The sequence below is a fragment of the Globicephala melas genome, chromosome 2, assembly GCF_963455315.2.
Source record: "Globicephala melas chromosome 2, mGloMel1.2, whole genome shotgun sequence".
Taxonomy (NCBI): domain Eukaryota; kingdom Metazoa; phylum Chordata; class Mammalia; order Artiodactyla; family Delphinidae; genus Globicephala; species Globicephala melas.
In genome coordinates this window covers 37,533,706-37,558,402 of record NC_083315.2, presented here as the reverse complement: position 1 = coordinate 37,558,402, position 24,697 = coordinate 37,533,706, and the positions used below count along the sequence as shown (strand labels likewise).

At 52.0% G+C, this 24,697-nt stretch overlaps 1 protein-coding gene across 2 annotated transcripts; it reads right to left on the bottom strand.

Moving 5' to 3' along the window:
* Window positions 1–6,947: 6,947 nt before the first annotated feature.
* On the bottom strand, window positions 6,948–24,138 carry KIF7 (kinesin family member 7). 2 transcript variants are annotated; one of them, XM_060293853.1, is made up of 19 exons: window positions 24,053–24,138; window positions 21,375–21,726; window positions 19,903–20,103; window positions 19,131–19,524; window positions 18,381–18,900; window positions 17,761–17,877; window positions 16,950–17,177; window positions 15,895–16,034; window positions 15,387–15,502; window positions 15,024–15,176; window positions 13,563–13,765; window positions 12,281–12,478; window positions 11,753–11,878; window positions 11,383–11,559; window positions 10,051–10,266; window positions 9,125–9,331; window positions 8,761–8,959; window positions 8,529–8,675; window positions 6,948–8,325 (listed from the first exon to the last, which is right to left on the bottom strand). In XM_060293853.1, the coding sequence occupies exons 2-19, from the start codon at window positions 21,700–21,702 to the stop codon at window positions 7,952–7,954; spliced, it is 4,044 nt and encodes a 1,347-aa protein (XP_060149836.1). In that variant the 5' UTR covers window positions 21,703–21,726; window positions 24,053–24,138; the 3' UTR covers window positions 6,948–7,951. The 2 variants fall into 2 exon arrangements, with proteins under 2 accessions (XP_060149836.1, XP_030734499.2); XM_030878639.2 differs by lacking the exon at window positions 24,053–24,138 and having other exon boundaries at window positions 21,375–22,294.
* Between the last annotated feature and the right edge of the window lie 559 nt (window positions 24,139–24,697).

The following is a 24,697-nucleotide window of genomic DNA, read 5'->3' as shown; positions in this document are numbered from 1 at the left end:
TCTGGACGTACAAGGAATTCCAGACATGTATTTTAAAAGAATTCTTAGTAATGTACCCAGAAACTCGGTTCATTTGAGCCAGGGCCCTACTGGTCTGCTCATCATATGTAACCCTCAGTTTGCTGCACAGAAACAGGAATAACCAAGGCTTAATGGAACTTACTTAGGAAATTTAAAACATGAAGGTGAGGTCAGCCAGGTCCCCATGGGCATAAAGAAACTGGGGCCTGGTCCCAAGCCTCCTTTACCATGATCAGCTTTCAGATTCCCACGTGAATGCCTTCAACTTTTCAAATCCCCCTTGTGGAGTCTGTCCACCTCCAAGCCCAGCCCTAACCCACAATGCCTGCCCTACCTTAGTAAGGTGGTATAGCTGGTGGTGTAACTCAGAGGCAGCCTGGGAGTCAGGAACCAGACAAGGAACTGTTAAGATCAGGATCCCATTCCACCCCACCCCAGCTGTGACCATGGCAAGTTCAGACCACTCTGCTTCACTTACGAAATGGGAGAAGGACCCCTACACATCAGTCCCTCACAGAGCTGCTACAGGCCAGGAGCCCAAGACAGAGGCAGTGCCTGGAGGTGGAAGCAGCATCCACCAAACGGAAGACTGGCATGGGGGCAGAATAAATCTTTTGCATTCCCTGTGTAACAATAAAATCATCTCTAGCTACTTGGCATGCAGTGCATTTCTGTATAACATTCCAGCCTGAGGTTAAATGTGACCAGGGTCCAGCTCTAGTGGTTTCTGGAGCAGCCACATCTCAAGGTCTGCCCCGAGAGTCAGCTAGTCCCTGGCACAGTTCCCACCATTCACAGGGAGACTCACCTGAGTCGTGGATATGCCCAGAGCACCCCGTGGACCAGTTTGCTGTCAAGTCTTGGCCAGGAGCTTCGCTAACAGAGCTGATTCAACAGTCTCATGGTCTCTGAAAAACTTTCAAGCCTGTTGTGTTCCCAAACCTGAGTCTTACTATGATCTTGTAAATCAAACTCTAAGTGAAAACTCCCATTTCTCCCTCCAGAGGTTACTGTCATTTATTTTAAAATGGTTTTCGAAACTTGATACTACTAAGCTTTTCAGTCCCCTCCCCCCTGCAATATACATAAGACCATTTAAACCACAACCCTGTTGCCATTGACTGTTCTGTGACAAGCCTTGGCTGAACTTCAGAACCAACAGCACACACATGAGCATGAGACCAGAATCATCCTTCTGAAACTCAAGCCAAAAAGGTGGCAGAAGGAGAGAGACAAGATGGCAGAGTAGGACTTGAGCTCACCTCCTCTCACGAAAACACCAAAATCACAACTGACTGCTGAACAACCATCAACAAAAAAGACTTGAACCTACCAAACAAGATATTCTACACCCAAAGACCAAGAAGAAGCCACAACAAGACAGGAGGAGGGGCACATTAGTGATATAATCAAATCCCATACCTGTGGAGTTTCTCCCACATGAGTGAAAGTTCTGAGCCCCACGTCAGGCTCCCCAGCCTGGGGTTCTGGCATTGGGAGGAGGAGCCCCCAGAGCATTTGGCTTTGATGGCCAGCTAGACTTGAGTACAGGAGCTCCACAGGACTGGGGGAAACAGGGACTCCATTCTTAGCACACAAAATGTTCACAAGCACTGGGGCCCAGGACAAAGCAGTAACTCCATTACAGCTTGGACCAGACCTACCTGTGGATCTTAGAGGATCTCCTGGGGAGGTGGGGGTCAGCTGTGGCCCATTGTGGGGACAACGACACTAGTGGTGGATGCCCCAGGCAACACTCATTGGTGTGAGCTCTCCCAGAGGTTGCCATTTGGCCATCAAGACCTGGCCCTGCCCTGCCCAACAGCTTGCAGGCTCCAGTGCTGGGATGCCTCAGGCCAAACAACCAATAGGGTGGGAACACAGCCCCACTCATCAGCAAACGGGCTGCCTAAAGTCATCCAGAGCCAATAGCCTATAAACACCCTTTGACATGGCTCTGCCCACCTGAGGGACAAGACCCAGCTCCACTCACCAGTGGGCAGGCACCAGTCCCTCCCACCAGGAAGCCTGCACAAGACTCAGACCAACCTCACCCACCAGCAGGTAGGTACCAGTACCAAGTATTAAAATCCTGCAGCCTGAGAAACGGAGACCACAGACAAAGTTAGACAAAATGAGACGGCACAGAAATATGTTCCAGACAAAGGAACAAGATGAAACCACAGAAGAACAACTAAGTGAAGTGGAGATAGGCAATCACCCTGAAAAAGAATTCCAAGTAATGATAGTAAAGGTAACAAGATCTCAGGAAAAGAATGGAGGCACAATAGTGAAAGGATACAAGAAATGTTTAATAAAGAGCTAGAAACTTTAAAAAACAGAGATGAACAATAACTGAAACGAAAAATACACTAGAAGGAATCAATAACAGAATGAGACAGAAGAACGAATAAGTGAGCTGGAAGACAGATTAGTGGAAATTACTGCTGTGAAAGAGAATAAAGAAAGAAGAATGAAAAGAAATGAGGACAGTCTCAGAGCCTGGGACAACATTAAATGCACCAACATTTGCATTATAGTGGTCCCAGAAGAAGAGAAAAGGGGTCTGAGAAAATATTTGCAGAGATAATAGCCGAAAACTTCCCTAACTTGGGAAAGGAAACACTCAAGTCCAGGAAGCACAAACAGTCCCATACAGGATAAACCCAAGCAGGAACACGCTGAGACACATATTAATCAAACTGACATAAATGAAAAACAGAAAATATTAAAAGCAACAAGAGAAAAGCAACAAATAACATGCAAGGGAGTTTCAGCTGATTTTTCAGCAGAAACTCTGCAGGCCACAAGGAAGTGGCATAATTTATTTAAAGTGATGAAAGGGAAAAACCTACAACCAAGAATACTCTAACTCTACCCAGCAAGGCTCTCGTTCAGATTTGACAGAGAAATGAAAAGCTTTACAGACAAGCAAAAGCTAACAGAATTCAGCACCACCAAACCAGCTTTACAACAAATGCTAAAGGAACTTACTGAGGCAGAAAAGAAGGCCACAACTAGAAACAAGAAAATTACAAATGGGAAAGCTCACCAGTAAAGACAAATACACTGAAAAGGTAGAAAATCATCCACACACAAATATGATATCAAAACCATCATTGTGAGGAGAATATAAATGCAGGATATTGGAAAAGCATTTGAAATTAAGAGACCAGCAACTAAAAACAATCTTGTATATATATAGACCGCTATATCAAAACCTCACAGTAACCGCAAACCAAAAATCTACAATAGATACACAGACAAAAAGAAAAAGCAATCCAAACACAACACTAAAGATAGTCATCAAATCACAAGAGAACAAAAGAGGAAGGGAAGAAAAAAGACCTACAAAAACAAATCCAAAACATGATGGCAATAAGAACATACATATTGATAATTTCCTTAAATGTAAATGGATTAAATGAGCCAACCAAAAGGCATAGACTGGCTGAATGGATACAAAAACAAGACCCATATATATGCTGTCTACAAGAGACCCACTTCAGATCTAGGGACAGATAAAGACTGAAAGTGAGGGGATGGAAAAAGGTATTCCATACAAATGGAAATCAAAAGAAAACTGGAGTAGCAATACTCAGACAAAATAGACTTTAAAATAAATACTGTTACAAGAGACAAAGAAGGACACTACATAATGATCAAGGGATCAATCCAAGAAGATATAACAATTATAAATATATATGCCTACAAAATAGAAGCACCTCAACATATAAGGCAAATGCTAACAGCCATAAAAGGAGGAATTGACATTAACTCAACAGTAGTGGGGGACTTTAACACACCATTTACATCAATGGACATTATCACCCAAACAGAAAATTAGTAAGGAAACAGGCCTTAAAGGACACGTTAGACCTGATGGGCTTAATTGATATTTACAGAACATTCCATCTGGAAGCAGCAGAATACACATTCTTCTCAAGTATGCATGGAACATTCTCCAGGATAGATCATATGCTGGGCCACAAAGCAAGCCTCCATAAATTTAAGAAAATTGAAATCGTATCAAGCATCTTCTCCAACCACAACACTGAGATTAGAAATCAATTACAGGAAAAAAAAAAAAAAAACCTGTAAAAAAGTGCAAACATATGGAGCTAAACAATATGTTACTAAACGACCAATGGATCACTGAAGAAATCAAAGAGGAAATCAAAAAATACTTAGAGACAAATGACAACAAAAACACGATGATCAAAAACCTATGGGATTGGGCTTCCCTGGTGGCGCAGTGGTTGAGAGTCCGCCTGCCGATGCAGGGGACGCGGGTTCGTGCCCCGGTCCGGGAGGATCCCACATGCCGCGGAGAGGCTGGGCCCGTGAGCCATGGCCGCTGGGCCTGCACGTCCGGAGCCTGTGCTCCACAACGGGAGAGGCCACAGCAGTGAGAGGCCCGCGTACCGCAAAAAAAAAAAAAAAACCTATGGGACACAGCAAAAACAGTTCTAAGAGAGAAGTTTATAGCAATGCTATCTTACCTCAGGAAACAAAAAATTCTCAAACAACCCAACCTTATACCTAAAGCAACTAGAGAAAGAAGAACAAGTAAAACCCAAAGTTAGTAAAAGGAAAGAAATCATAACAATCAGAGCAGAAATAAATGAAATAGAAACAAAGAAAACAATAGAAAAGATCAATAAAACTAAAAGTTCATTCTTTGAAAAGACAGGCAAAATTGATAAAACTTTAGCCAGACTCATCAGAAAAAAAAGGGAGAGGGTTCAAATCAATAAAATTAGGAACGAAAAAGAAGTTACAACTGACACCACTGAAATACAAAGGACCATAAGAGACTACTACAAGCAACTATATGCCAATTAAATGGACACTCTAGAAGAAATGGACAACGTCTTAGAAAGGTACAACCTTCTAAGACTGAACCAGGAATAAATAGAAAATATAAACAGACCAGTCACAAGTACTGAAATTGAAACTGTGATTTAAAAACTTCCAACAAACAAAAGTCCAGGACCAGATGGTTTCACAGGTGAATTCCATCAAACATTTAAAGAAGAGTTAACACCTATCCTTCTGAAACTATTCCAAAAAACTGCAGAGGAAGGAACACTCCCAAACTCATTCTATATGGCCACCATCACCCTGATACCAAAACCAGACAAAGATACCACAAAAAAAGAAAATTACAGGCCAATATCACTGATGATAAAAAAAAAATCCTCAACAAAATACTAGCAAACAGAATCCAACAATACATTAAAAGGATGATACACCATTATCAAGTAAGATATATCCCAGGGATGCAAGGACTTTTCCATATCTGCAAATCACTCAGTGTGATACACCACATGAACACACTGAAGAATAAAACCCATATGATCATCTCAGTAGATGTAGAAAAAGCTTTTGACAAAATTCAACACCCATTTATGATAAAAAAAACTCTCCAGAAAGTGGGCCTAGAGGGAACTTATCCCAACATAATAAAGAATTAAAATATGACATATGACAGACACACAGCTAACATCATTCTCAATGGTGAAAAGCTGAAAGCATTTCCACTAAGATCAGGAACAAGACAAGGATGTCCACTCTTGCCACTTTTATTCAACATAGCTTTGGAAGTCCTAGCCTCAGCAATCAGAGAAAAAAAAGAAATAAAAGGAACCCAAATTGGAAAAGAACTAAAACTGTCACTGTTTGCAGATGACATGATACTATACATAGAAAATCCTAAAGATACTGCCAGAAAACTACTAGAGCTCATCAATGAATTCAGTAAGGTTGCAGGATACAAAATTAATGCACAGAAATCTCTTGCATTCCTATATATTAACAATGAAAGATCAGAAAGAGAAATTAAGGAAACAATTCCATTCACCATTGCAACAAAAAGAATAAAATACCCAGGAATAAACCTACCTAAGGAGGCAAAAGACCTGTACTCTGAAAACTATAAGATGCTGATGAAAGAAATTGAAGATGACACAAACAGTTGGAAAGATATACCATGTTCTTGGATTGGAAGAATCAACACTGTCAAAATGACTATACTACCCAAGGCAATCTACAGATTCAGTGCAATCCCTATCAAATTACCTATGGCATTTTTCAAAGAACTAGAACAAAAATTTTTTTAATTTGTATGGAAACACAAAAGACCCCAAATAGCCATAGCAATCCTGAAAAACAGAGATGGAGGAATCAGGCACTTTGACTTCAGACTATACTACAAAGCTACAGTAATCAAAACAGTATGGTCCTAGCACAAAAACAGACACATACATCAATGGAACAGGATAGAAAACCCCAAAATAAACCCATGCACCTATGGTCAATTAATCTACAACAAATGAGGAAAGGACATACAATGTAGAAAAGACAGTCTCTTCAATAAGTGCTGCTGGGAAAACTGGACAGATACACACATTAATAAAAGAATGAAACTAGAACATTCTCTAACACCATACACAAAAATAAACTCAAAATGGATTAAAGACCTAAATGTAAGATTGGATACTATAAAACTCTTAGAGGAAAACATAGGCAGAACACTCTTTGACATAAGTCACAGCAATATCTTTTTGGATCCACCTCCCAGAGTAATGAAAATAAAAATAAACAAATGGGACCTAATTAAACTTAAAAGCTTTTGCACAGCAAAGGAAACCATAAACAAAATGAAAAGACAGCCCACAGAATGGGAGAAAATATTTGCAAACAAAGTGACCACCAACGGATTAATCTCTAAAATATACTAACAGCTCATGCAGCTCTATATAAAAAAAAAAAAAAATCCAATCAAAGAATGGGCAGAACAGCTAAATAGACATTTCTTCAAAGAAGACATACAGATGGCCAAAACGCACATGAAAAGATGTTCAGAGAAATAAAAATCAAAACTACAATGAGGTATCACCTCACACCAGTCAGAATGGCCATCATCAAAAAGTCTACAAACAATAAATGCTGGAGAGGGTGTGGAGAAAAGGGAACCCTCCTACAGTGTTGGTGGGAATATAAATTGACACAACCATTATGGAGGTTCCTTAAACAACTAAAAATAGAGCTACCATATGATCCAGCAATCCCACTCCTAGGCATATATCCGGAGAAAACCATAATTTGAAAAGATACATGCACCACAATGTTCATTGCAGCACTGTTTACAATAGCCAAGACATGGAAGCAACCTAAATGTCCATCGATAGAGGAATGGATAAAGACATGGTACATATATATGATGGAATATTACTCAGCCATAAAAAAATGAAATAATGCCACTTGCAGCAACATGGATGGGCCTAGAGATTATCATACTAAGTGAAGTAAGTCAGACAAAGACAAATATCATATGATATCACTTATATGTGGAATCTAAAAAAATGATACAAATGAACTTATTTACAAAACAGAAACAGACTCACAGACTTTGAAAACTAATTTACAGTTACCAAAGGGAAAAGGTAAGGGGAGGGATAAATTAGGAGTTTGGGATTAACATATACACACTACTATATATAACACAGATAATCAACAAGGACCTACTATATAGCACAGGAAACTCTACTCAATAATCGGTAATAACCTATATGGGAAAAGAATCTGAAGAAGAATGGATACATGTATATGTATAACTGAATCACTTTGCTGGACACCTGAAATTAACACAACACTGTAAATCACCTATACTCTAATATGAAATAAAAATTTTTTAAAAAGCCAGAAGGTAGCAATTGGGTATTGCAGCTTAAAGGAAATGAATGGTAGGAATCTGCATCTTTTTTAAACAGTTCTGGGCTGTGGCCCAAATTTGTTGACTCCAATTAGAAAAATCAGGACCTGATTTAGAGTTTGAGGTAAAGACTCCTTCACAGAAGGGAGCATTGACATCACAACTTTCAGCAGGCTCCAAATCTCCCTCCAAGCCCAGCTCTGCCCCAAGAGCCTACAGGGGGTTTTTTCTGACATCAATCATCCCTGGGCTGGTCCTTCGCAGTTCCCGCCGGGGCTTGGGCAAGGGCCCGAGGTTCCGGGGCAGACCCATCTCACCCACAGGTAGCATCCGCCCCACCAAGGGTTCAGCGGCCTCCCGCTGCCGTAGCTCCTCAGGGGAACCCTGCTCCTCGCTGCACAGGCTCGAGCGTTTCCATGTCAATGGTAACGGGGCATGTACCAAGTCCCGCATCTCCTCACGGGGGCGGGGCACACCCTCAGTGACGGGGGGCTGCCACAGAGGCTCAGGTGCCGGGTGGGGCTCATCTTCACTTCCAGGGGCTTGTCTGTTCTCCGGGCACAGGGTCCTCTTCTCCCCACCTGTCACTGGGAATAACAACATCCTTGTCAGAAATGGAGTAACAGCACCTTCCTGAAGTCCTAGCTTTCCAATGCCCCAGTGCAATAAGCAACATGTGAAATGACCCAAGAGCTGAAGTTAGAGTGGTTTCTAAGCTTTCTCCAAAACAAAGAAAACCTGACGTCAGGGCAAGGCATTGGCCAGCTTGGTGACAGCACATAACAATTACCCCTGCTCTGGCCCGCAGCATTCAGACTACTGAGCTTCTGTTTCAGTTCCTGGTTGATCCACATGTGGCGGCCCAGCTCCTTCTCCAGAGCCTGAATTCTGGTCTCATACTGCCTCTTGCTGTCTGCTAACCCTTCACCAAGGTGGTCTGGAGGGAAAAGGCAGAAACAGGTGGCAAGGGGCTATGGGCAGGCGGCAGTCACCACGGCCTTTGGGGCAGGCCTGGGCCTCACCTCGACTCTGCTGGAGGAGGAGCTGGATGTTCTGCTCATGCTCCTTCTGCTGCAGGGTCAGCTGGCGGTCCATCTCCAGGCGCTGCCGCTCTAGAGCCACCTCCAGCCAATAGACCAGCCTCTGCTGCTCCTCCAGCTGCATCTCCAGCTCCGAGAAGGCAATCTGCTGCTGGTGCTGCTCCTCTCGGAGTGTCACCACCTGTCCCAAGGCCCAGCCAGGCTCAGCCCCAGTGCCGGCTCCCTTCACCCAGGGGATCCTCAACCAGGGGCAGCAGGTATTTGGCCAACTAGCCACCAACATCATCAACCTTCTCCCACTGAGTTCCAGGAGGAGGAGTCAGGGGCTCGTGGGCCAGTGACCCACCTTGTCAAAGTACTTGCAGAGTAGGGCTCTGGTCTCCGAGGATGAGAGGTAGCTGAGCTTGGCCATGAGGTTCATCTCGCACTGGGACAGCAAGGAGGCCGAGGCCCGCAGCACCCGCTGGCGGCACGTGATGGCCTCGTTCTTGTACTCGATGGCAGCGTCCAGGGCCTCGATGGCCTCGTCCAGCTGGAACAGCGTCCGCTCCTCCTGCGGGGACATGGGACGTGTGGAGGTGGAGCGCTGGCTTCCTGCTCCACGGAACGCCCGCTCCCTGAACAGGTCCCGGGCAGGCTTGCAACAGTCACACGCAGCCATGACTCAGCCCGTACATGTCCCCTCGTCCTAGGGCAGAGTCAGCACATGGAGAGAGGGGCCCCTGGCCACTACGGCAGGAACAGGGACACTTCCATCTCAGCCTCAGCCCGGGGGGGTACAGGAGGCTGGGGCTCGCCAAGAGGCTGCCCTCTGGAGCACATGGCCTCTGGCGTGACCTGCACTCGGGAGACCCTGCACTGAAGGGAAGGCGTGCTGGGACCACAGAGGCACCCAGGATCTGCTGAAGTCCGCTGCTCTTAACATGGGCTTTCTCTGCTGTCAGGAGGGCAAACCTGTGTGGCTGAGGTGTGCTGACATGGTCCCAACTCTCATCCCACGTTAGGGAGTTGAGAGGTGTGAGCTCGTGATACATACACGAGGTCAACGTGCCGCAGGACGCGGAACGAGTCCAGAGTCCAGCTGGGCGGGACCAAGGGCAGCCAGGCCCCAGCCGTGTGTCCCAGACATGGGGGCTGGAGCGGTGGGGGGGAGGGCCAGTTCTGTGCGTTCTTGGTGGGCTAACACCCGGGAGGAACGCGTGCGTGTCCAAAAGCAGCAAGGCCCGCAACCCAGCGTGGAGCAGGCAGCCAGGGCCAGCCCACAGGGCGCACCTCAGGCGACAGCAGGCTGCCCTGCCTCAGCTTGCCGTCAATCTCCAGCCGCTGCTTCAGCAGCGCGTCCTTCTCCTGGCGCAGGGCGTCGATCTCCCCACGGATCTGCTGCTGGCTCTGGGCGCTGCCCTGCCGCAGCTGCCCGCTCTTCTCGGAGAGCTCCTTCTCCAGGTGCTCCAGCCGGCTGGACACACGCACAATGTCCTCGTTGAGGGCCTGTGGGCGGCACAGCTAGTGATTAGGGAAGAAGCAGGCCCCATCCTCCCCAGGGCGACAGGGATGGCCCAGCCCCACCACAGGATGCTGAGGAGTGCTGCTCCGCGGGAGGCCTGACTCTCAGCTCTGCATAAGCCGGGGAGTGGGCACTTATGGGACCCGAGCCTCTGAAGAGGGGCCCCCAGAGACGGCCTGGAAGGAGGATACAGACAAGCTGAGGAAAGGGCAGTCCTGACAAGGAGGGAACAACCCGGGCAGAAACAGAGCGGGATGGTGGTGGCCTGTTACGGCGATGACGTGACTCCAGCTTGCGATGGGAATTATGGGAAATCAGTGGCCAAATCCCAAAGGCCCTTCTGGGAACCTGATGTGGGAGGAAGTAAGGGCTCTAGTGGCCGAGGGAAGTTCCAGATAATCCAGCTGAATCCTCTTGGACTCCATGAGGGCAGAAGTGAGTCTGGAACCCTGTGGGCATCTAGCCTGAGCACCCGCTCCTGGAACAGGCTCTGGGCTTTGTGTGTGACATACGCCTTCTCTGATCCTCATGACCACACTGTGATTCCATCTGACAGAGGAGGAAGGTATGGCTCAGAAGCTTCCTGCTCAAGAGGAGGCAATGAAGCCTAGCAGAGCTGGGTGGGGCCAGGTTCATCTGCCTCCAGTGCCAGTGAAGGCTCTTCCACTCTGGCCATACCACCTCTCCATACCTGTGGTTCCCTGTTCTGCCTGCACAGTCCAGAGCAGGTGGTTAATGAGGTAAAATGAATTGTGGGATAGATACTTGGAGAGGTTCTTCTATCCACACAGCAGCACCTGCATCACAGACACCCTAAAGCCCTAGAATTCTTGAGAGATCCATAGGATATAGCCTGACCTGGCTGGAACTTACCTGGCAGGGACATCACCTAGAAGAACCGCACCTGTCTAGAACTCACCTGGCAGTGTTATCAAATGGAGAGATCTCACTTGGAAGGACCTCACCTGATGGAATCTCACCTGGCAGGACCTCACCCGGCAGAAACTCAACTGGCAGGCTCTCGCCTTGCTGGACTTCACCTGGCAGGGCCTCCCATGGCAGGGCCTCATCGGGTAGGGCCTCACCTGGCAGGACCTCACCTGGCTGGACCGCAGGCGCTTGCTCTCCAGCCCCGTCTTCTCCTGCATCAGGGCCTCCTTCTTGGCCAGGATGGCCTCCCGCTTGTGGAGCTCCTCCCCTAGCTCCTCCAGCGCCCGCCGCTGCTGTAGGACCTTCTCCATCTCCTGGTCCAGCCACTTCTTCTGCTCTTCAATCTTCTGAGGGACAGTGGAGGCGGGGAGGGAACTCAGCTTTCACCTCTGGCTGCGTGGGTGGTGCAGGCGGCCACCCAGGTCAGGTGGGGAGAATGGTGTACCCACCATCTGACCCCCCGGGGACTCTAGCAACTGGCCAGGCTGCCCAGCCAGGCTGTGGGTGCCCCTGGGGGTGCAGGCTCAGCCCAGGCCCCACCTGCTGCTGCTCCAGGCTGACAACAGAGCCGTTGCTGCCGCTGCGCCGCTTCCTCTGAAATGCCGCAATCTCTTCTGTCTTGATCTTCAGGATCTTTTGCTGCTGCTCGTGCTTCAGCTCCAGCTCCTGGGGATGTGCAGGGCGAGAAGCTCAGTGGGCAGGGCCGTGAGCGGTACCCGCATCCTCCCAGAGCCGGTGATCCCCCAAGCCCAAAGGAGTGCCTACCCTGCTCCCAAGACAGCCCTGTGCAGCAACCCCCAGCCTCGCCACCCCCAAGTCTCGCTGGGGACCCGCAAACAGAAGCAAACATTTGCAAGATGCCAGTCCCCTTATATAATTCATCCTACTGAATTCTCACCCTAGCCCTGAGTTTCCCATAACTCTCCTCATTTTCAAGTAAAAAATCAAACTCAGGGAAGCCAAGTGAGCCGCTTTATAAGGTCACGTGGCTGTAAGTGCTCCCCTGGCTGTGTGCCCCGCCTGGCCTCCTGGCTGGGACACAGGCACCCCACCGCCCAAGCGCCTGACCTTGACACGGTGCTGCCGCTTGTTCATCTCTGTCTCCAGGCGCCGCTTCTGCTCTGTCTCCTCACGAAGCCGCCTTTGCAGCTGCCCCTGCTGCTGCCGCATGAGCTGCACATTCCTCTCCAGCTCCTGCAGCCGCTTCTCGCTCTGGGCCGACAGCGACACCAGCCGCTCTGTCGCCTGTTTCTTCTCCTTCAGCACCTGGGACCAACACAGCCTCTGCTGGGCCACGCGTGGGGGCTGCCGAGAGCCTGGCATGGTGCCGGGCACTCAACAAGGGCAGGCAGGACAGAAGAACGGCACATAGAGGGACAGACAGAAGGGAAAACAGGCAGATGGATGACGGACTAATTAAAATATCAAAATTATAAGAATGTCAAGCTACTACGATGCTTATTACGTACTAAGCGCTACATCAAGTGCTCTCAGTATACTAAATGATCCTAACAATCTGATGAAAAGGTTTTAAAGGTTTCCTACTTAACAGATTAGGAAACTGAGGCACAGAGAGGCTAGGAAACTTGACCAAAGACACATAGCTAGTAAATGGCAGAGCTGGGATTCAAACCCAAACAAAGAGCACAGGCTCCAGAACCTGTGCTCTTAATCACTCTACTGTATGGTCTCTTGGACACCTGAACTGAGAAAAGAAGGAATGAATAATGGATGGACAGCTGCAAAGAATGGATGGCAGGGTGGGTGGACAGACAGATGATGGGATCATATAAAGGTAAAAAACAGGATGGACAGATAATGCAAGGGTCCATCAAGGGGAATAGAAAGACAAATGAATAGACACATAAACGGACAGTTAGTCATACCAACTGATAAAAGGACAATCGGATGGATGGATTAGATAGACACATGGACTGATGGGTGGATGGACAGAGGGATGATGGTTTGGAGAGGCGGGTAAATGGAGAACTGGAAGGGTAGACAGATGGAGGGAGGCGGGAGGAGCTGCAGGAGAGAAGGCTGGTTTCTCCCGATGCCCACCCCTCACCCTCACTGGTCTCCTAGATGGTCTTCGGGCAGGCCCCACCTCCCTGCCTCTGCTGTGTTTAAACCTGAGCCGACTCCCAGCACCGCCAGCTTCTACCTAATGCCAGCCTCACCCTGAGAGACCAGGAGGGCGTTAGTGCCACCAGCCGGGGCTGGGGCACGAGGGCCTGAGCACCCACAGGTTCCACAGTGAGCTTGGGCTCCAGGGCTCACATGTCTTGATCCCAGAACCCCAGCCTGGGAGGCAGCAACCACTACCCCCAGGGTCCGGACAGGTCAGTACCTGCACTTGGCTCTGAGCGGCAGCAACCCTCTTGCGGAACTCCTGGAGCTGCGAACACTCGCTGGCGTCCTGGGGCTCCTTGCCCTCAAGCTCCCGCAGCTGCCTCTGGCCTTCACTCAGCTCAGTCCGCACCCGCTCTGCCTCCTGCTCCAGCTCCCGGATGCGCTGGCTGTGCTGGCGGTTCAGGGCCTGGGCCGCCTTCCCTGGAAGAAAAGGCGAGGGTCGTGTCAGCACAGCCCCTCTGCCTGAAGAGCATTGTAGTTCATTCCCCCGGGAGCTTTTCCAGACCTCTGTCAGCCCTGGACACCTACATGGATTTTGCCACAACTCTGTACCCCTAGAACTGTGATTTACTTAATATTTTTCTTTAAATTGACACATTTTTTAAATTAGCCTTATCCATAGCAGTGACCCAGGGAAAATACGGGTTTACTTGTTTTACTTTTAACTAACACATGCTAAAGTAAATATGTAACTTGAGCCTGCATACAACTAAGCCTCTAGAACTAACTTCCATTTGTAGGAAATATGGAGGACAGAGGGACAAGCTAAATGACACCACAGGAAGCTAATAGACAAAACCCAGAACATTTGGAGTTTGGAACATTCTATAGGATGACTGTGTAAAGGTGAGAGAAGGGAGATTTCAGAGAACTAACGTGCAAATATAATGTGTGGACAAGCCCGGAGCTGCACACAGACACTGCTGTAGAGCTGCTTCTGCTCTGGGCATTGAAAGGGCATGAGTTCTGTTAGATGTGCTAATGGCATTTTGGTTAAAATGTTGAAAGAGAGGCATACTGAAAGGTATAGGGATGAAATGACATGCTGTCCTGGATTTGCTTCAAAATATTTCAGCAAAGAAAAAAGGGAGAGATAAAACAAATGCGAGCAAAGCTTGGAAATGCTAAATCTGGTGATAGGGACTCTCATATGTCTATTTGAAACTGTTCCCAGTGCATTTTGGAATAAATAAAATTATAACTATTAAAATTAAAAAGCTCAACTAGTCACCACCAAAAATCATCCCCTGCTCGTTCACCAGTATCACCAGTAGTAGACGTAGATGATCTGGGGACGCTGTTTGCTCCCAAGGACCAGGAGATTCTGTGCCCAGTGTGGTACCTGACACACAGCAATTGATAATAATATTGGGTTGGCCAAAAAGTTCGTTTGAAAACCCGAACGAACTTTTCAGCCAACCCAATAATAAGAACTAATGCTTCCTGAAAGCCAGCCTAAGCACTTCACTTGAATTAGCTCATTTCAACAACCTATAAAGCAGGTTCAGTTACTATCTCCATTTCAGAGAGGAGAAAACTGAAGCACAGAGGCATTATCCTACCTGCTCAAGGTCACATATCTGGAAGAAACTGAGCTGGTTTACCAAACCTATGCCACCTGGACCCCGCTCCTAACCACCCTCAGGTGGGAGGCCAGCCCAAAAACCCTCCCCCTCACCTGTGCGGACCAGCTCGCCTATGAGCTCCTCCTTCATGCGGATGTTGATGGCCAGCTCACGGATCTTCTGCTGGGCTTGGGCCAGCCGCCACTCAGAGGCCATGGCAGTGGGGGCCTGGTGGGGCCGAACCAGGGCCTGGCTCCCACCAACCACTGTAATAGGCTGACTGTCAGGGCCGCTGTCCCAGCTAACAGTGGGGGGGAGGGGGAGGGGAGGGGAGGGGGAGGGGAGGGGAGGGGAGGGGGAGGGCATGCCCTGGCCAGCAACAGCCAGGGGTTGTGTGTGGACTGTCCAGGATGGCCAGTCCAGGACCATGAAGGGGAAAAGGGGTCAGGACCCTCTCTGTGCCCTACCCAGCTCACCTCTGGGCCCCGAAATGGTTGCACCCAGCTCCTCCAGGCGAAGCTCTGGGCCCTTCCTGTTGAGTGGACTCCCTGGGCGGGCCCCCATCCTCTGGCTCCCCTTACTGATCCTATTCCTGGAGGGCAGAAGTGGGAGCCTGTATCCCTCCCCAGCCCAGCTACCTCCTGGGCCCAGGAGGGGAAGAGAGGCCACCAGGGTCACTGTTACCCCAGGATGTCAGTCTGGCAGAATTCTGAGGCCAGCAGCTGAGCTTAGAGGGTGCAGGGCAGCTGGGGGAACCGAGGGCCACCTTGGAGGTTGAGAACCAGGAAGTCTGGGCCCATCCCCTCAGCACACTCACCCCAGCGAGAACTCTTGATTCAGAGCCCATAGTCCCTGCCTGTTCTCCCCCAAGGGCCGGCCAGGGCGACGCAGGCGAGGGAACCCTGAGACCCCAGTGGGATCCTCCTCCTGCCCAGCCGGGGCCCTGAGCCAGTCCTTGTCAGGTGGGCCGTGGGTCCCACTCACCTGCGTGGGTGCAGGATCCGTCGGGGTGGCTCCTCCTCCCCCCCCGCCTCCTCTTCCTCTGATGCAGCTGAAGAGCCACTTCCCAGCCTCTCTCCCTCTGCCAGCAACTTGGCTCCAGCCTCCCCGCCATTTGTCACTTGCTAGGGGAATGCCAGGTTTCAGGATAGGAAGCTTCTAGGGCATTCTTCATCAGCCATCTCCCACCACCAAGTCTTTGCTCCCACCTACACCCACCTTGCATGCTCCTCACATCTCTACCTCTTCCAGCCCTACTTTACCTTCAGGATCTAGCTCAAATGACACCTCTGGGAAGCCTTTCCACTCTCAAGTCGGAGCAGGAGCTTCCTCCCTCTTCCCTCGCTCCTCCCTCTTCTCCCCCTCTTCTCTTCCCCCTCTCCACCCCTGCTCCGGCTCCCATAGCAAACCTGGCACTCCTCGGGGGACAACTGGTCCTTTCTGTCTCGTATACAGGTCATCTGCACCAAGTTTTATCTCACCAACAACGCCCTGCTAGAGTAGGGGGGCTGCATAACAGGCTTCTGCCAAACCCACGTCCTCCCTCTCCTCAGTCCCTCAGGCCTTTAGAGCTGAGATGACCCAGAGCTCTCAGGCAGATGCAGGAGTAGCCTTTGTCCAAAAGGCCCCAAGTGACAGAACTAGAAACAAGAGACCAGGCTTGAGGAGCAGATTAGAGCTCAGGAAAGAGTGAACTTGCAAAGAAACGCGTCCAAAGATGGAGAGGGTGTGGCCTCGGAGGTGATGAGCTCCCCACCCCTGGAAGTATGTGAGCTTTCCACTCCATACTGGAAGCCAGAAGCCCCTCTATAACCTCCTCACTCTGAGCGATCCCAGGTACTCCAGGGATGCTCAACGGCACCAGATCCTTCTGAGAAGCCCTACGCAAATTTTGGCCATTCCTCTAGGAACCACCAGAAAGGGGCATCTCATAGCTGGTCCCATGAAAGCATGGGGTGAGGGACACATTCCCCAGCATCACCTTCCCCTGCCAGAGCCTGCCCAGGTCAACAGGCCCAGCAGACACGCCACCTCCTCACCTCTCCCCAATTCTCAGGGCCAACTTCATCTCCAGGAAGGCAGGCAGGGGGCACCATGCCCAGCACATGGGTGTGGGCACCCCCCAGGGGGGCCGTGTGAGGCCGGGGCATAAAGGACTCAGGAGGCAAGCCCTGCAAGAGCCCTGGGGCCCCCCAGCCAGGCCGCACCAGCTCCAGCCGCAGCCGCAGCTCTGCCATCTCCTCCTGCTGCTCACGAAGACGGTCGCTCTGCAAGACACGGTCCAAGTGCGGATGGGGCAACGCGGAAGTGCGAAAGGTAGGGTGCAGGGATGCTGAGAGGCAGAAGTGCAGGAAACTGAAGAGCACATCTGAGGCCACCCTGCCCTCTCTGTGCTAAAATGGAGGAGGGCCAAATACCTCTGACCACCTCTTGGTGTCCCTCCCACGCGCACACACACTGCATCAGTTCCGGTTCAAACTCACCCACCCTGCCACATCCTATCACTCCCTCCATATCCATGCCATTCACTGCCACCAGAGGGCGCCAGGAGCAATGCTGACCCAGTTACCCTGGGACAAAAGGAAAAGCCCAGCTCTGGAGTCTCATTCTGCTACCCCTCCAGTCCCACTTCCTATCCATCCTCATGACCATCCTGCACACCCACCCGCACCAATGTGTTCCTCACCTCCACACTTTTGCTCATACTGCGCACCCCGTATCTCTACCCATCCTGCCAGAACCCGCCCCCCCACCCACACAGCTAACTTCCTCTCATCCTGACAGGCTCAGCTCAGTTTCACCTCCCAGCAGAAGTGCCCCCCCCCACCACTGTGGAAGGGGGTGCCCCACCTGCAGCTTGTACTGCTCCATGGCGTCCTCCAGCGCAGCCAGAAAGTCTCGGTTCTCCTCCTCCAGCCGGGCCACCTGGCTCTGCAGGGCCAGCAGCTGCAGTGCCCCCTCATCTTCCTATGGGGCCGGGAGAGCAGTTTCAGGGCCAGGAGCTGTCAAGACAAGCCTGCCTGTCCCTGAGACACCTCAGCCCTCTCCCTGCCCTGCCAGAGGTTCCCCTAGCCGGGCTTGCTACTCTGCTCCAAGCCCCACCTGCAACAGGGGCTCGAGACCCCACCTGACCTGCAGTCCCCTCCACAAGCCATTGGGCCAGCTCTTGTAATTATTAATCATATTTTCATTAACAATAACATCACTATTATTAGGAACAACTAGCCTTCACCTGCACTTGTGACACCTTCAGTCCTTACATCACCAGGAGGTAGATACTAATGCTATCCCTATTTTACAGATAGAGACGCTGAGGATTGGAAAGTCATCAAGGTCACCAGCAGAAGTGCCTCTGAATCCCGAATGTGCTCTGCTAATGAGCAAGGGACAGGGACACAGCTAGCTGTATGAAGACTTTCTTCCTTCCCCATCCCCTCCCCACCCCTAGGCCACACCTGACCCCTGGCCACCTTTCGTCCGCCGGGTCCCTGCATGGCCTGCTCCTCGGCGGAGGCACTCTCGATGCCGCTGTCGGGACCGGAGGCAGAGCTTAGGGCGCTGCGCTCACCCTCGACGGCGCACAGCCAGTCGCGCACCTTGCGGGCGGCGGCGCCAGGCAGCCCGGGCTCGGCCTGTAGCTCGCGCAGGAGGCTGTAAGCGGCGTCAGTGCGGGCCCGGTAGCGAGCGCACTCGGCGCCAAGGCGGGCGGCGGCCGCGGCGGAGGCGGCGGTGGGGCCCAGGGCGCGCCGGCCCCGGTGGATGATGCGCGTCTCCGAGCGGTGTCTAGGCGGCCCCCGCGGGCCAGCCGCTGCCTCCTCAGGTGCCCGCTCGGCCTCAGGCCGCCAGTTGACAGTGGCGCGGTTGCGGATGTTCTGGGCGCGGCTGGCGTAGTTCAGGGTGTTGAGAGTCTCGTCGAAGTCCGAGGAGGAAGGGCTGACGCAAGCGATCATCACTGTCTTGGCATTCCCGCCCAGGGAGTCTTTGAGGATCCTGAGGGCGCCAGGCAAGACGCGTTAGGGGCCCCAACGTCCCAGGTACAGACCCCAAACAGGGTCCGATCCTCGGCGTGCTTCCCCATGGGCCGGATACCTCGAACCGCCTGATGGGGACCCATCTCCTAGTCACCTCCCCCCAACCCCAGAGGCCAGACAGCAGCTAGAACAGACTAGCGTGGCTCTTGGGGCCCCTTCTCTGTGGGCCTGCGGCCATCGGCGGCTCACCGGGTGATCTTGGAGTCCCGGTAGGGGATGTGGCTGCCACGGCGCTGGGGGTCACCCAGGGCGCTGATGACGTTGCCCAGCGCCAAGAGGCTGCTGTTGATCTGGATGCTCTCCTTGAGCCGCTCGCCTGTGCTGCCCGTCTTGAGCACCCTCTCTGAGCCCGCCAAGTCCACGAAGTGGAACTTGGAGATGAGCAGCTGGCCCGCAGCAGGTCGGGGGAGGCGGCTGGGGGCGCGCCCCCGCTGCTCCAGGGTCACGGTGAACACAGTGTGTGAGCGGCTGGAGAGGTGGTTGAGGTGTGTGGCCCCCGTGTGCCGTGCTGCATTGCCCATCTCCAAGAGGCTCAGCACCTCATCCAGGCCCTCCACGTCGACCTCCTTCACTCCACACAGCACTGCGGGCACAGAAGGCCATGAGCCCAGGGCAGGGGCAGCCTGAGACTGACAGCCAGGAGAGCAGGCAGAGCACGGCTGGTCCCCTAAAGCTCTTCCTGACTCAGGGCTCCCTTCCCCATGCCCAGGGGGTCCTGCCCATACTGGCTGGGGCTTGAGGGGGCTCCAGCTTCCCCACGCTTACCTCAATGCTTATCACTCTGGGCACACCAATGTATACTGAACTCAGTAGAGACGGGAAGCGAAAGCAAAACTTTCCAGAGCTTGGTTTCCCAGTTAGGAGGTACCCCCACCAGACAGGTAAGCCACCCTAAGCAGGTAAAGCCTCCCCAAGCCAGGTATCCCGCTCCCAGACAGTGGTAGACCCAGGAGTTCCTCACCAACATTCCCACGATCATCTTCCCGAAGCTGGATGTCACGGCTGGCGGTGCCCACCTCCAGCAGGTCTCGGAACTCCTCCTTGTACACTTCCAGGTAGGACACGTGCACCAGACAGTCAAGCAGGTCATTCTCATCAATCAGCTTAAAGGCCTCAGCCATGGCCCGTGGGATGATGCCCTGCTCGTCCTCGTGAAGAGAGGCTGAGGAGACACCGCAGGGCCTCCTGCCACCATGCTTTCAGCTGGATGTGGCACCCACAAGGCCCAGAAGCCCCTAGCAGCAGCTGGAGGATGGGGCTCCAGTGTGGAGAAGGCAGCAGCAGAGGCCAGGATGGGCTGGGCAGCCTGAGCTAGGCCATGCCCCAGGGTGGTCAGGCAGAATTTCAGAGTTGGAAGTAACCTCTCAAGGTTCAACCAATCCCTTTCATGATGTAAGCATCCCCTCCACTACATCTCTGCCAGGCGGTCAGATACCCTTTGCTTGATTACTCCTGGAGACTCATTACCATAGTCTATGCTCAGTTACCTAAAGGACCTCCTAAATTTATCCCAAGGAAGTAATAAGAGGATATTCAGAACATATTCTTCCTCATAACTCAATAAAAATGTAAACATCCTAAGTGTCCATCCTAACATCCAAACAGGGGACCTGGTTAAATAAGTTACCTTATACTCACAATGGCATGCCAGGCAGCCATTAAAATTTTTGATTGAAGAATATTTAATGATACAGAGAAATGTTCATGATATACTGTTAAAAAAATAAAACAGGATACAAAAGAGTGGGTACACTATTATACCATTTTTTAACGTATACTAATTTTCACCCAGAAAGACTGAAATGCTAACAGGGTGAGTGATTTCTGAAAGGCAATTATCAAGTAAGTTTTATTTTGTGTATGTGTTTTCTGTATTTTCCTAATTTTCCACAACAAACATGTACACTTTTAAAACCTAGGATAAAGCAGTTCATGCTCTTTAAAAGGGGGCAGTTCCTTCAGTTGGCCTAAAGCATCTCTCCCAAAACTCTGCTCCAGAGCCTCATGGAACCAGCCTACTTCCCTGCTATGCAGCAGCCAAAGCATATCTCTTCCAGGACAGTTCCCCTTCCAACCACTCTGACCAGAACATGGATTCCTGACCCCCAGCAGCCATCCTAACAACCTCCAGAGACAAGCCAACTTCCCGTGCCCTTCCTCCCCGTGAGGTCCCCACAGCCAGACAGCATGGTCCCATCTCTATGGAGTTGAGAAGGTCACTCACCTCCGAGGACTCTTCCTGCCTGCCCGACCCGCCCACTGACACAGCTGATCCCACTCCGGGCTGCAGATCTGTTTAGGAAACCTGCCCCTCCCCCCTCCCCCAGCATCCTCATCTTCAACAGAGAATGGCAGCAAGAGGGCAGGGGCAGAAATTCAGGAGACATTGAGGACCCTCAACAAGGGCAGGGGGCCTCAAGCAGGGTCACTCACCCACACTGGCCTCCCCCATGGTGTACGTCTTCCCGGAGCCTGTCTGACCGTAGGCAAAGACGGTGGCATTGAAGCCCTCAAAAAAAGCCTCGAGGAGGGGTTGCACGCAGGCCTGGTACACAGCCTCCTGCCCGGCGTCCTCGTCCAGCACTACGTGGAAGCCAAAGTGGCGGTCCCGGCCCAAAGTGACCCGGCCGTGCCCCGGCTCCACCCTCAGGCAGCTCTGGTGCCCGTGCAGCAGCTCCTTGGGCAGCAATGGGCGGACTCGAAGGGCCACCCTCACTGGGGCCTCCTCAGCCCCTGGCTGCCTCTGGGCCTCCAGCCCCATGTTGAGGGAAGGCTGTTCCCTGCCCTGCGAAGAGAGGAAGAGGCCCCTGCCATCAGCACCTGGACTCACTTTGCAGGTGACCTGGAGCCAGATCCTGCAGCTCCTGACCTTGCAAGGATTAAAAGGGAGGGTGGTCAAAACTCAGAACATCCTCCGTGCCCCAACCTAATGCCCAGATGCTGCAAGGGCCACGATAAAAATCCTACACAGTAACATTTCATGGCTCCCATCACTGGCAAAATAAGGCCCTAACTCCTCCACCTGACATCCAAGGGTTTCTGTGTTCCAGCTGCATCCTTCCCCTGGGACCCTATCTCCTAGAAGGAAGACACACAGACACACACACAAGCAGCACCACATCAGGGATCTCTTCCCTAACACCTATTGGGTTTTCCATAGTCTCTGCCTTTGTCATCTCACATCCCCTGCTCCACCTTCTTAAAAAGAGTCAGCACAGGACAGGAATAAAGATACAGATGTAGAGAATGGACTTGAGGACACAGGGAGGCGGAAGGAGAAGCTGGGATGAAGTGAGAGAGTGGCATGGACATATATACATTACCAAATCTAAAATAGCTAGTGGGAAGCAGCCGCATAACACAGGGAGATCAGCTCAGTGCTTTGTGGCCACCTAGAGGGGTGGGATAGGGAGGGTGGGAGGAGATATGGGGATATATGTACACATACAATGATTCACTTTGTTATACAGCAGAAACTAACACACCATTGTAAAGCAATTATACTCCAATAAAGATGCGAAAAAAAAAAAAAAGCAGGGCTTCCCTGGTGGCGCAGTGGTTGAGAGTCCGCCTGCCGATGCAGGGGACATGCGTTCATGCCCTGGTCTGGGAAGATCCCGCATGCCACGGAGTGGCTGGGCCCGTGAGCCATGGCCGCTGGGCCTGCGCGTCCGGAGCCTGTGCTCCTCAACGGGAGAGGCCACAACAGTGAGAGGCCCACGTACCGCTTGAGACCAAGCCCCCACCATCAAATACTGCCAATCCCATCTTCTAAATATCAAGTACACCTGCTTCTTTCCATCCTATTACCAAAGCTCTGATCCTGCCCACCGACATCTCGACGGAATGACATTTACCAGCCTCCTCACTGGCCTCAGCCTCCCTGCACCTTCCTATGCAGCAACACGGGCATTTTTCAGAAATGCAAATGCGCTCACATCACTCTCCTATTTAAGCTCCCCCCAGAAGAGACTCCCTAATGCTCTTGAGATTCAAAACCTTAACAGGAAAAAAAAAACTTTTAATGGGCCCTGCCTACCCCCTATACCCCACCTTTCCTCACCTTTCTCCTCCTGCAGCACACTCAGTGTTGCCTAAGACTCCTCATCCCTCCAGGCTTAGGCTGGTCCCACCTTCAGGGAGCCAGGGAGGGGCCCCTGCTCTGTGCCCCCACCACTACACATACACATACACATACACACACACACACACACACACACACACACACACACACACACAATGCCCTGTGGTTCTCCCATCAGCCACTGACCACTCCCTTCCCTTGCAAAAGACAGATTACCCGTCGTCCCCCCCCCCACGTCCCAATCTGGGAGCTGGGAGGCAGGGACCCTCCTGTCCCCTTCGTGCTGCATCTTCAGCACCCAGCACAAGGTCCGACGCTTAGTAGCTGCCCAATAGTGATGAATAATCTTCATCCAAGGAAACTTCCCCATCTCCTTCCTCCTTTCTCTTATCGCAGTCCTCACCACTCCCTACCCCCACCCCCAGGTCACAGCACTTTATTTTTCACTACTTAACGTCTCTCAGCAGCTGTAACGGTTCTTTCGTTAATTCAATCATCAGCGCCTGCTGGGTGCCCGGCCCTGGGGCCACAGCGGTAACTGCCACGCGATACTGTGGGCGCCTTCGCGCACCCCTCACCCAAAGCTTTTCCAGACCCGTGCAGTCCCGGCTTCTCCGCACCCCGGCTCGGGGCACAGTGCTCCGCGCACCGAAGGCGCCCGGACAACACCGGGGCGGTCGGGCGCCCGGGGTAGGGGAACCGGAGTCAGAAGCGCCAGGCAAGGGATAGGAGCTCGCGGAAAGTTCGGAGAAGTGATTTCAAATGCGAATCCAACTCTCGCAGCGTGGGCGCTAGCTCCTCCTGGCCAGGCCCATAAGGCCGTCCTCAGGCCCCCGACTTAGGAAAGGGGAGACTCCCACCCGCCCAGACACGGACTTCCAGGAGACTGGTAAGCAAGGATGGGGGAGGTCCCCGTGCTCGGTCAGGGCTCCCCAGGCGTGCCGACACCGTGCCACCCGGTCCAGGCGCGCGCCTCCTCCCTCCTACCCCGGTCCTCGACCGCCACCCCTCCCCGGCCCACACCCACCCGCTCCGGTGTGAGCGTAGTCCCGCCGCGGGACGGTCAGGCTCTGAGCCCCAGCGCGGCGCGCGCGGATGCCGTCACCGGGACCCCCGCCCACCAAAACATCCCGCCCCTCATCCGCAACTCCGCCCACCTGGGCGCTCGGGGGCGGCGGCGCGGGCTGCGCGGCGCCGCGGAGTCTGTCGGCAGAAGGGGCGGGGCGGGGACAGGAGGGGCGGGGGATTGGGCGTGGCCTGGGCTGAAGTGCGGGGCCCCTTATCCCTGGTCCCCCAGCACCGTGTGGGGGCACCCAGCAGCGGCCGGAGTCGCGAGCACTATTCGCCGAATTCTGGGGACACAGCGACCAACAAGGCCGCCCGGATTCTCCGAGCTGGAGAAGCCCACCAGCTCCTGGAGCGGGGAGCCTAAGTTTTATAATGCAAGTTGTAACAAGTGAGAGAATGAAAACTAACTAGGAGACATTTTCGTTCCGGGAGGGGAGGGTGGATTTTCTAACCCTGAGACTCCGGTTAAAGTGGCCTAAAAATCAACTACTCTTGGTTCGTTAGTTCGTTTGTTCATTCAAGTGCAGACCTTCCCTCCTTTCCGCCATTGCTACCCTTCTATCGCAGAACTCCCCACGCCCCGTCAAAGGTCAGCAAAGCCTCC

Bases quoted from the DNA above. Each gene is read 5' to 3' on its own strand.
- KIF7 (XM_060293853.1), bottom strand. From the start codon at position 21,702: ATGGGGCTGGAGGCCCAGAGGCAGCCAGGGGCTGAGGAGGCCCCAGTG. The intron at 17,878-18,380 runs GTGGCCAGGGGT...CCGGCCCCATAG, and splicing joins AGGGACCCGGCGGACGAAAG to GAAGATGAGGGGGCACTGCA. The intron at 11,560-11,752 runs GTGGGGCCTGGG...ACTGTCCCTCAG, and splicing joins TCAGCCTGGAGCAGCAGCAG to AAGATTGAAGAGCAGAAGAA.